The sequence below is a fragment of the Macrobrachium nipponense genome, chromosome 19 (genome assembly GCF_015104395.2).
Source record: "Macrobrachium nipponense isolate FS-2020 chromosome 19, ASM1510439v2, whole genome shotgun sequence".
Lineage (NCBI taxonomy): Eukaryota > Metazoa > Arthropoda > Malacostraca > Decapoda > Palaemonidae > Macrobrachium > Macrobrachium nipponense.
Genome location: NC_061088.1, coordinates 85,110,644 through 85,123,880, shown reverse-complemented (window position 1 = coordinate 85,123,880; position 13,237 = coordinate 85,110,644). Strand labels below are relative to the sequence as shown.

Sequence of the window (13,237 nt, the reverse complement as noted above, 5' to 3'; positions counted from 1 at the left end):
CATACTTGCAACGAATGTTTAGTATATAAAATTTCATAGATGCTGTCTTACCCTTCAAGAGAGCAGCACTGTTTTGAAATCAACCTGTGAAGCTTTCACTGCAATAAAAAATAAGAGATGAATCCCATTTGTGAGAGTATATTCCAGTTTTAAAAACTGAAAGCAACTTTTTCTATCAGCACTTAACTGTATACTCCAGACCATTCTTTCACATAAAACATTAAGACAACAGAGGCAGAGTGACCTGTCTTGGCACAGTAGGGTTTTCTCATTTAATTCTATAAGATCACTACTTGGACTAATGCCATTGATCTTCCTCCAGTCCCTACTCAAACCCAAGTTTTTGTCTTGGAGTCCAAGGCAAAGAATATCCCATTGACAACCATCTCATATTGGCTAGTTAGCTGGCATCTAGTGCAATACGTGTCTGGTCTTAAAGAAAAAAAAAAATCCTGGAGGTTACATACACAGCCTTGCGATACAAAATAAAACAAACACAATGCATCAGAATATTTTTTAATTTAGACAAAATTACTGGGCACTTGAATATATAAATACTTCATGCTCTGTTGTTGTGTGATCTGTTAATAAATCAAGGGATTCAAAAAGTAGTCCACACAGGCTACAGGAGAAAACTTCTACCATTAGAGGGTCTACAGGAGGCGAAGGATCTAAAATATGTTCAATTAGTTCTTCATTATCAAGTGACACACCAACTAACACCATTGGATGTCTCATTCGCATATGGGCTGCTAGTCCAGCCTTCCCTCGAAAGGTGCTGCCACAATAAATGCAGACATTTGGGTAGCCAATATTGACGTAACTATGGGTTTTCATATGAATCTGCAAGTTCCAATTGTTGATATGAGTAGACCCACATATATTGCATGCAAAATGTTTATCTTGATAATGAACGGCCCTAAGATGGACGCGTAATCGCTTTTTCTGCTTAAATGCCATACCACACTGACTACAAACATAAGGCCTTTTTAAACTATGAATCTGAGAATGTTCCTGAAGCTCTGACAATATCAAAAATGTCTTGTTACACTGAGTACACACATGTTTTCCTGAGTTTGTGTGTCTAGCTACATGATTCTTGTATGTGGAACGAAACTTAAAAGATGCATTACAAAATTCACAAACAAACGGACGTATCTTTGAATGTTTCCGTAGATGCAATGATAGCTTGGCCTTGTCTGGTGCCCAATAGTTGCAATGAGGACAAGCTGCTTTCCGTTCTCCATTGTGAATATAAACATTATGGTACTGGAGGCCTATCTTCTGAGCAAAGCTTCTGCCACATATGGTACACACAAATTTGCGACCCTTATCAGTGCGCTGGCCTTTGCAACCATGTGCAAGAAACTGCTCCTTATTGAGAAATAGTTTGCGGCAATAGCGGCAAGACACAGCAGCCATTTCTCCTTTCAACTCTGCAAGAATGCAAGAAGAGACCCATCATTGTTTCAGCCTAATCTAATGGGGATAAATCATGTTCTGAACAAAACTTCCCTTTAATGTATGTTATACTGTATAATCAAATATCAATAGTCAAGAGCCCACAGAATGTTGTGTATGCAAGCTGCATAAAAGCTATGATGTTGCAAGAACTCCTGGAACAGGGCAAGTCTTATGTTTAAGTAATACATACAATTAATTTTGTAACTACATAGAAAATTAACAAAATATCCTTTGGTATAATCATATTTGAAATAAAACCTTTCCAAAGAAAAATACAAATACTTTTCTTTAATATCAAATAACTTTTCATATCATAAGCAGTTTCACTATTACTTCCATCAATATTCAGCAGAACAATATCCTACCATGGAAGAAAAAGTTGTCTTGCCTTTCTGCACATTGTAAATAACATAATCTGTGCATACTCTTTACTGAATGACAATAATCTAAAATTTTTGGTCTTACCCTACCTTAATATGGCAGAATTACCGAATTGCAAGACAAAACATTTCTTATCAGCATAAAATACAATGCTTATTCACTGTCACTTCTGCAATTTTGTAAAGTAACCTTACTGGTAAACAAATATTCTTGGGTAATTTTCTATACTTGATAGAATTTACGGCTAAGTGCACTTAGCATTACAGAGTGCTGCAAAAGTATGACTTAAGTAGGGAGGAATGTGATGAGTCAGAAGCTGTCAGCTGATTAGGTGGAGTGGAGTGAGGTGTACACACACACATTATTTTCATTGTGTTAATTCCTGCACACTCTTAAAACCCTGACCTCTGTCTCTTTTACTTGCTTTAGCTTCTGTGGTGATGTGGAGGAATGTTAGGTCATATTTTTAAATGGGTTCTAATAGTGATTAATGTACACCTGGTTAGATGGGAGGCTTCCTGCATTTGTTTTTTCCATGTCTGACACTCCTAATACAACATTTAATGGCATTCCCAGCATTAAGATTGAGTTTGAGCTATGCATATGATCAAAGGCCATAAATAGCAAAAGCTTGAGGACAGAGTATAGACAAAATTTGTCTTTATGCTCTGTCCTCATGTGATAAAAGAGAAAGGATAGAAAATGTGTTTTGAGATTCTTTGGCCACGTGGATGGAACAGTGGATGATAGGCTGGTGATGAGTACATAATTCAAAATTGTTATTAAGGAGGAGAAGATGGCCTAAAAGTGTTGGACACACAACAAGCAAAACTGGAAAGGGAAGGCCTTGATATCTAGGAATGGTAGAGTACATGGAAGACAAGAAGAGAATGAAGTGTGTGTGTGTGTGTGTGTGTGTGTGTGGTTTAAATGTACCACTCTTGAGTCTTCTATCAAGTGTCTAATGTATAAATTTTCTGCATAAGAGGGTACATCCACAACAGTTATTGTAAATTATAAATGTGGCAGTGAAGGTTGTGTAATTTTTTGTCTGGGGAGTCCACATCATAAGAAAAAAGCTTTTAAATTTAAAAAAAAATACTTGCACAAATAAATGATTGTATATATCAAGTTAGAGTTAATGATCAATATACTACAATATAACTGACAAAATAATACTGCATCAACAATAATGATAATTTAAAGTAATTAGTAGCTGCTCCTGTCCCCACCTTACCATAACCAATACAGAGGAAAAGCCCAGCCTCTCAGGGGCTTTTCACTGTCAATTAGAACAGCAGATAATAGCCTTTGATGCTAGTCTGGACCTAATCATAATGCTGGAATTGGCAATAGACTTCAAATGAAATGTTATGCTTTGCTCTAGCTTATGAGAAAATCAACAAAAATCATTGTCTATCTTTCATGTGACACTTCAACATTAGGAAGCTTTACCATGTTTTATTTTCAATCAGACAATTACAGTATATGTGTGAAAACAAACTTGATACTGTGCTTTTACCTTGAAAATACACTCTAAGTTTCATATATATGAGCTACTGTATAATAGTATTTTTTAATTTGTAAATGGGTTACAATTTAGAGTATGTTAAACACTAAAGCACTGATCCACAGGACTGAGAGAGAGAGAAAGACTCAGTACTCATGTAAAATTTCATTTTTCATTTACAGCACTAACAACTTTATTGTATTCAATGCTCACAGAACGTCTGGTTGGATGAGGGGTGGTTGTTATTAGGACATCAGACAATCCACTACTACTGATAGTTACATGCATCACTTTCATGTGTGCAATTAAACCTTTAGAACCTCGAAACATGCTGTTGCACATCATACATTGGTGGGTATATGGAAGGAGTTCTATACCTTTGTGGGTTTCAGTGTGTTTCTTTAAGTTTGTTCCTGTCATGTGTCTAGAGCCACACAAATCACATATAAATCTCTTGTCATTTAAGTGCACTGCACGAATATGACATGCCACATGTTTATAAGTTTTGAAGGTAATCCCACAATATTTACACTCGAAGTTTTTCTCAGTTTTGTGGCTACGAATATGGTCTTCATAAACAACTTTACTGTTGTAGGCTTTTTCACATATCTTACACTTATAGAGACCTTCATTGGTATGTATAGCTGTGTGGTTTTTGAGAGCTGCCTTCGACTTGAAACCCCTCCCACATTCTTTACAATGAAACCGTCGTTCACCACTGTGAACTTGCAAGTGTCTCTTCAAGTGGTAAAGCCTAGGGCCTTCATAGTCGCACTGGTTACATTGGTAACGGCGGGGATCTCCATGCTTGAACATTCGATGTACACTCAAGCTAATTTTGTCATTGAATGTTTCTTGACAGTCATTACACCGATGTGACGGTGGCAAAAAGAATCCTTTTTCATGTAGTTCCAGAATATGCTTTCGAAGTTCTTGTTGGTCATCAAAGATCTCTTGACACACATGACACTTCATTGAATAACTCTGTATCACCAACTTTTTACGTTTTCCTTTTGACGGCTCGGAAATCTGACCCACACGTGAGCGTGCAGCCTTTTCCATATTCTTTCTGCTTTGCTTCAGTGTTGAAGCTTCTTGATTTTGCTCTGCAAGAAGATTTATCTGTCAGATTTGGCACTTCAAAAATGTCATCATCATATGACTGTTCTATGAAGTTCACTTCACTTCAACATTGTAAATAATAACAACAAAAAACTGAGGCTACACATCAAAATACTCATCCACTTATAACACTTCACAGACAAGACAGTAGTAACATGAGAGATCTATTGTATATGCGGTTAGTAGGATGCCTACCTTACAAAAAGACTCAATAGTTTCTCACTTTACAAATAAGATTGTGCTCCGAACTAAAGAATGTTTTTAAAATCTTGCATAATTTCATGATTTCCATATGAAACTGTACTTTACAATAAAAGACATTTTCCTACAAACCCATTAATCATAAAATACAGTCTTACTGCATGTGAAATGGCTCCCGTCACAGCAACTTAAGATCTACTAAGATTAAAAGACCTATAACACACAGTGGTTTGCACTCCACCTCCACCCCAAAAGTGCATCCAGGAGCAAAACCAGATCCTTCAATTCTGGGTTGTGTAAATGGAATCATTTCTCATGGAGTAAGGTTGTTTATGATTTATGGTTCTGCAAAAACAAATAATAATAATGATAGATGTACTCTGTGACAGCAAATTGTCTCCTTTATTAAAAAAAACACACACAAAATATATATATATATATATATATATGTACAGGCAGTCCTGGGCTATTGGCAGGGGTTCCGTTCCGACAGCATGACAAAAACAAAATAGTCCGTGCCTCTGTTAGGTATGTATCAGTGCCAATACCCGATTATCGGCACATATTGGTGCCGAAAATCGTTAATTTTCATTGCTAGACAAGCACAATAAAACCGTATTGCCGATAACTGGGGACTGCCTCTATATATGTACTATATATATACATAATTAAATTGTCATTTACTATCCAATTCACTCTACCTCAGAAATAATATATGTATGAATTATCTTAGTTGATATGTTTGCCATCTCACAGGTTTCAACCACCAAACATGAGAACCCATAATGTTTAGTGACACTTTATCAAGAGCCGGATAGGCTTACGCATCACGGAACGTTGTGAGTTCGTGTTCAGCGATTTGAGCCCGTAAGACAACAGACTATAATAATCATCTATAATAATTTCCCTTTGGTATATAATATACCTATGTAATTTTCTATGCAGAGTGAATTGGATATTAAACAACATTTGTAGCTTGTAAACACACAACACACACACATATGTGTGTATAAATAAAGATATATATATATATATATGAATATATATATATTATAATATATATACTAATAGATATATACATTATATTATATTATATATAGAATATAATATGATATATATATATATATATATACATATATATATATATATATATATATTATATATATATATATATATATTATATATAAAATATATATTTCTGGCATTTCTTGTAAATATGAATTGGCACATCTGTTTACAGAAAGAATGGAATACCATCAGAACATGGTTTGTTTCTGAGACTCTATTATTATAGGAATGTGAAAATGACGAGCAACAGATTAAAAAACTGTATTTTATTCTTTTTTATCAGTCACCTCCTTTACAGGGCAGAAACCAAAAAGGAAACTAGCAAAAACTATAACATTTTTCCTGAAATACAATAGAAGTCTAACTATTTAGCTCTGCTGGAACTAAACCTCTTCCAATCGTTAAAATGTTGAAAAAAAAATCAGTCACCACTCTTGTTATTCGTAATGTTTCACTGGTTGGATTTTCCTGGTAAACATCACTTTTAAACAAAATGTTTTGTTCGCAATAAAATGCCAAAGTGCTCATCATTCAATTTGCCTTCCACAACATTCCTTAAATGAACATTACAACCACTTCATATACCTGACCAGTTTTTTAAAATGAACATATTCTTTGTTAAATAAGTAATTTAAGAACAATACATCCCAAAGAATTTTCATATTAAAATCTCTAGAAGAATGTATTTGAAATGATCAAATGTTTGGAATTTCTGAAAGCTGATGAATATTCAGATTTCAGGTTTCCTAAAGAATCAGATACTGAATGACTGGACTTCTACTGTAGATCAATAAAAAATGAGACTATACAATAATAAAATGATGTATTTACAACAGTAGTACATTAGTAGATAACCATCCAGATTCTGAGCAACAAAATTTTTATTTCCTGAAAAATATCTAATGCTCTCCTCTTAAATAAAATATCTGCAGTGTCGTGCAGGTGTAACAAATAATCCTGTGAATTTTTAATCTATTCTGACAAATGAACTTTAGCCATGTGCTCTTGACATAGGCTCTCTGATGAGAACATGGAGCTACATATATTGCATGAGAAAATATGAATGACTTCTCGTTCATCATTGCCAGAAACAAATTCATAATCAACTTCTTGATTCAAGTCTACTTCTCTTGCAGATACATTATATACAACTTCCTCTCCCTCCTCTGCCTTTATTTCAGAAAGAATATAGCCTTCTTCACAGGCGACAAGAAGTTTCCTGTTATCTTCTGCAGCAGAGTCATTTGACATAACAGTACTATCATCAGATAGAAGTGAATAGCGATACTTGGTAGGACGCCGGGTTGGGTGTACAGGTTCAGTAGGTTTAATCTCTTCAGGACTTATGTTTACAATCTTTGAATTGTGTATCACTCTCAAGTGTGTGGCAAGACCCTGATGACCTCGGAATTTAGCTTCACATGTAGAACATTCATAAGAGTATGGAAGGTATGGTACATCACCGTGCTTTTTCAAATGATTTTTCAAGTTGAATCCTGTCATGTGCTGAGTGCCACAAATATCACATATAAAACGCTTGTCATTCAGATGAACGGCTCGGATATGTCGAGCAACATGTTTATAAACTTTAAAAGAAGCACCACAATAGCAAGCATAGTTTCTACTTTCCTCATGGCAATGCATGTGATCAGTATAAGCACCTTTATGATTGAAAGCTTTTTTGCACAAAGTACAGAAGAAACGTCCTTCATTGGTATGTAAAACCATGTGATTTCTATAAGAGTCAAGTGTCTTTAAACCTTTCCCACAAGCTGAACAAACATAATGTCGTTCATTTGAGTGGACTTTCATGTGTCGTTTCAGATATTCCTTTGTTGGGCCCTCATAAACGCATTTGGTACACCGGAACCGTCGAGGTGCACCATGTTTGAACATACGATGAACTTTAAGAGTGACTTTCTGTGTGAATACTTTTCCACAATCATCACACTTATGGTGACCTTGCCATGGGGCAACACCAAGATGAACATGACTGTAATGCAAATTGTATTTTCGTTGAGTGCTAAATACTATATTACAATCAGTACACCGATGCTCCTTTCGTATCCACCTGGTATCGCCGGCTTTACGTCGGCGCCTGCGATTCTGCTGTATCTTTGTCTTGTTACTGGTACCAGAAACCATAACAGTACCTTCCTTCTTCTTTTCCACAGCTTGGCTACTCCCCTGCTCTGATCCAGCCTTCAACGTATGTTCTGTAAGAAGAGTCCACCATCAGATACACTCTGGAGAGACCATTTAGGGCTGGCCAATAGCTATTAGGCACCAGCAGGGGAGCAGCTGCCATCAAATGTAAATCTATAATCATAATCAACTTTATATGGAATCCAAAGTTCACTTAACACAAATTCACATTTTTTGGATGGTAAAATAAAATCCAACCTTCCCCATTTAATTATACTTGACAAATAACCAATGCTCAGTTTTAGCATTTTTGGATCAAAGATGGCAACTCTACATCCATAAAAAAAAAATAAACTGATATTTCCACTTCTGATGAAAAGATCACATAACTGAATGTTTTGTGGAATAAAAATATATACGAATAAAAATATATACAAGTGCCTATCTTTGCACCTTGCAATACAAATCAACACTCTTTCAATTCTTATTTGTAAATTTCATTCAGTTTTGTTAAAGGCTCAAGTTAAATAACCTACAGCCTTTAAGAAAACTAGTTAAATTTTTTCACCAATTTTCAACATAAAACCAATTCATGTAACAAACATAAATCAACAATATTCTTTAAACCTTATGCATTAAACCAACTCTGAAGCCTCAGTCCTAAGGATAATTCAAGGTCTATGCAACAATTACTATTTAAAGAACAATGAACTTCCAAGCTCACCTAATTCTAAAAACCTTTACTTCTGAGTTCTGTGACCAAGTAGAATAAAGTACCAACCAAGGATAAGGTTATGGCTCTGAATTTCACTTATACCAGACTAAAATTTAATGCTAATTTTTCCTCTCAAGATTTAGGCTATGCAATTTTGAACACTTGCTGATTTTTCAAAATTACACAGCACACCACATCAGAATAGCTTTGGCTATTTGCCATATAACCTTCCTTTTCTGTTTCTGAGCTCAAGTGGCTCAAAGGATTATGTGGGTTTGAATCCCAAATTGTCGAGAGAAGAAAGCTAATCCTGTGTTATAGTGAGCCTATAAATACAACATTTCAGTTTGAAATGATCCGACCAACTTAGCTCAGGCTAACCAAAGAATTGAGAGACCCCTGTGCAGCTATTTACTCAAAAGTCACTCCTGACTTGCAATAGCTCAGTTAGCTTAGGGCACATATGGTTTCAAGCATGGATATGATTCACAGTATTCAATATGCGTATGATGACAACCTGTAGACAAAATTTCTTTAAAAGATATTTTGATAAATGTTTACAACATTGTTAAACATTGAATTCATAGCCTTTCTAGCTGCTCTACATCTTGTAAGGACAGCAGCTATTAAGGATACATAGATTTGTAGTTTATGCTGTTTTTAAACAGCATATTATTGTTTTGGAAATGTTTTTATTATGCATATTATTTTGCAGTTGCTACAGGTTTCATTTCCCTTTTACTGTGTTACATCTAGTTAATTTAACTTTTAGAGTATTACACAAACTTGACTGAATATAAACTAATCATCACCATTATTAATAATATCATTTCACTATTACTAGCCTAGCAGCAGCCCTAACTGGAAAAGCAGAATGTTACAAATTCAAAGGATCTGACAAAAGGAAGTAAAAGAAAGAGGGACTTTTGGAAAATATACAAAAATAAAAAATAAACTATATAACAGAAAAAAAAAACATTATGTACACTCAATATATGACATGAACACCATGTGAGTCTGCAAAACAAAAATCTTCCCCAAGGTAAGCTTGTATTATCATTCACAGGTTGAGCAAAATTTCCAAAAACTGTGGTACTGAACCTCAAAAAACGAGAAGCAAGACTTAGAATTTACAGCATATCTCATGTCAAGTGGTGGATGACATAATCTAATAAGAATTTAATGCAAAGGATGGTTATAATTGCAAAAAACTGAATAAAACATAGACAATGATCTAATAAAACAATGGTGTCAGGGATGATAAGCATAATCTTGAGAAATTGGATAAAGCATGAGCAATGATGTAATCAAACAAAGGTGCCCAAGATTTATGCTATAATCAGGAATGGTAAATTTATTAAAACTCCAAAGTTTAGTCCAACACTTTGAAATGCAATTCAGCACTAAAGACCAAACTGGGCAACAATATTCAAAACATTGCAAAATAATAAGAGAAAAGCATTTCATGACAGAAAAAGCTTCAAAAATTTGAAAGCCCTACTCCATGTACAAAATTTTCTGTGCCGCTGAATTAGGTAACAGTATTCAAGAGTACAGTTGATATCGGGGGGGGGGGGGGGGGGGGGGGGGGGGGGGGGGGGGTTAGGAAACCCCAACCACCAGCAAAAAAGTAATATCATCGTCGGAGTTATTACCTCCCTTCAAAAATGCTTATAACTGCCTATTTCAATAGTTCAAACAACAAATATACCTTAAACTATCATCCTAAACCCCTTTAATAGCATTTCAAAGTCATCTTACAACATACCCTTTCAAAGTATATGGCTGACATCTACAAGTGAAAACTAATCAAGGTCCCCTATACTTAGGCACAGGCATTTTCTCATACAGTATTCAAGCCATCCCCCTTTTTTTAACAGTAGATTGGGGAAATATGACAAATTTTTAACAAATTTGTATTTTTCATAACTTACAAACCTGAGGTCTTAACATTAGGATAAATACTCAGCGCCAGCTGGAAACCGGTAGTTTAAAATAATTGTGTACGCAAGGGACTATTGGCACCTGTGCTTGGTCACGAGACATGTGGAGCCACCCACATACCCCTCATTAACTCGTGACTCCGTTAGTTATTTTCTTACCGCCTCTAAGTGAGGACGTGCTTTGCTCCGTCCTTTTAAAGCCGGTTTAGTTTGCCCCCTGTTGTTTTCAATTTGTTGTTTGGAATTCTCGGGGTATGTGAACATGAAGCCCTCTCATTTATCCTAATGTTAAGACCGGAGGTTTGTTTCGTATATGAACAAATTGGGATTTCACAATAGAGTTAAGTACTGTACCTAAATATCTAAAGATGCATTGAAAAAAATATAGTTGTTGATATTTTGCAGTGTAAATCTTTTTTATCATAAAAACGTAGTTATTCACGAAAATAACATGATAATACAGTAATTAGTGAATACCGCACAAGTTAGTGAAATGTCCACAATCTATTTAAGTTACTTTCCACAGAAAAATCAGCGACTAACTGAGGCCACAAATACTGAACCATATAGTGGCAGTCCACTGTATGTCCTCCAATTTTAACCCATGGTGTAAAAAAAAAAAAAAATTATTTTATAATTTAACATTACTCAATTTTCTATGAAATGAGCATAATTTTCTTTGATAGAACAGTAGAAACATGCAATGAGAAACTCAAATCCTCCAAGCTGATAAGAAACCTGTAAACAGTCAATGGCCAAGAATACTATCCCAATAAATTCCAGATTAATTCCTGTTGTCACTCTAGTGTCCAATAACTACCCTTTGTAAAGTATTATATCTAAAAATTCAATATTATAAAAAATGTCTCTCAACTCTCATCTGTCTTATGTGATAACGAAGGACTCCTGATTAATTTGGTCAAAAGCAAATCTATGGATTTCTGGAAGACACCGGAAATTAGAAACAGATGCATCACAAGCACTGCAGCTTTGCATAAGCCAAGTCTGTGGACTTCTGGATGACACTGGAAATTAGAAAAAGATGCATCATAACCACAAGAGCTTTAAAAAATGCATACAACATTAGAGGACTCGATGAATACTATATTCAAACAACTACCTGACTTATGTGTGGCCTCATTTATGATTTGGTCAAAACCAGAATCTGAGACAAAAGAAAAGCTTTTAGACCATACTAAGTAGCTGGAGAAAATTGCTATGATGGCGACTGAAACCATCAACAAACACAAAAAAGCCATTTGATCATCTTCCTGTATCTAGGTCACGATGATGTGATGTCAAAAGTAATACCATCTAAGTCTGGAATGCTACTATTGTAACACAATCCCATCAGCCAACCAACAGCTACAGAGGTAGGCCAATGAAATTTTTCCTTAACCAAAAATCTAATGAATTACCTCATTCATTCATCTGACTGTCTTACCAAAGACCATACAGAAATTTCACTTTTCTTCAAGGACTTGTGTTTGCCTGTCATTCTCATTTCTTTTGAAGTTCACAGACTACTTTCTTTTGAACATTATCTAGGTAAACTGTATGGTATGTCACAATTTGAAGGGAAACCAAGATTGTGTCTAAATTATTATCATTATGAATTTTTGATAAAGTCATGGAGTTCTATATTCAAAGTCTCACTTATGTAGCAAGAAAAATTAATCTTAAACTTGAGGTAAAAACTAGAGCAAGGTCAAACCAGTTAGAGAGCGCACATAGGAAGAGACCAAAATGCATATATTAAAGGTAAAGGCAGAATGCAAGGCAGCAATCTTTTTTTAGTAATACATACCATCTACAGTGTAATATTAGGCTCAGATTTTCAGAAAGAAACACTCAAAAATAGACAATACAGTCAAATCAAATGGCATACACCACAAGGCATAAACAAATGAAGCATTGCCTGTCTTCAGGTAGTTTCTGCATTTAGGAAGATTGCATCAAAAAAATATTATAGCTACCACAGCAAAGGGTTAAATATGAAATCCATTCATACAAAAATTTATTCAAGATTCATTTAACATTTGCACATATTAATTTCAATTCGTTTTGAGTAACCATAAAGTCACTTTGCACTTTTCTTCCGAGTTGTATAGGGATATCAAAGCCATATGTGGTTTTCATATAATTACAAATCTTTACACTTAACAAGCAGAACCTATTAACATCACAAATAGGTTTTTACTTTAATCTCAGGCAGTTAGTCTCTGTGACCATGACATAAAAAGATAGTAGTAATCCCTAAAATTTTAATTAGGAAATAACAATAAAAATTATAAATTTTAAATCAACCATAAGATTCATTAAATGGTTTCAAAGCTAACGTTACAAAGACCTAAAAAACTTGCTTCAAATAATAATAAAAAAATGCTTACATTTTTAGGGATTAGTTAATTTAACTCACTAGGAGGCTCTTCTGCCTAATATGAATATCTTATTGATTACCTTGATAACAGTATAAGAGATTTTCTTGATAAGGAAATACTAATGCAAGTCTTCTAACTGCATTAGCTATACTATTCAATTTTACTTTGAAATTTTACATTTCATATGATTATTTTGTTGCGAGCCCAACTCAAACTAGGCCCCATTGCATTTAAGGGCTTTTGGAAAAAACTACAACAGTAAAATCGATCCAATATAAAAATGACTAAACTTAACAATGAAAAATAT

At 34.7% G+C, this 13,237-nt stretch overlaps 1 protein-coding gene across 4 annotated transcripts in view; it reads right to left on the bottom strand.

Moving 5' to 3' along the window:
* The window catches only part of LOC135218610 (uncharacterized), a 36,795-nt gene that overhangs the window by 2,980 nt on the left and 20,578 nt on the right, over nt 1–13,237 (bottom strand). Inside the window, exon 14 of one of the 4 annotated variants that reach the window (XM_064255065.1) lies at nt 500–1,436. The exons of 1 other annotated variant lie outside the window; for it this stretch is intronic. In XM_064255065.1, coding sequence (XP_064111135.1) covers nt 532–1,436 — 905 coding nt within the window. In that variant the 3' untranslated portion in view covers nt 500–531. Of the gene's footprint in view, nt 1–499; nt 4,462–5,997; nt 7,963–13,237 lie in introns of those variants that run through there. 2 more of the 4 variants (XM_064255058.1, XM_064255044.1) reach the window with 2 other exon arrangements.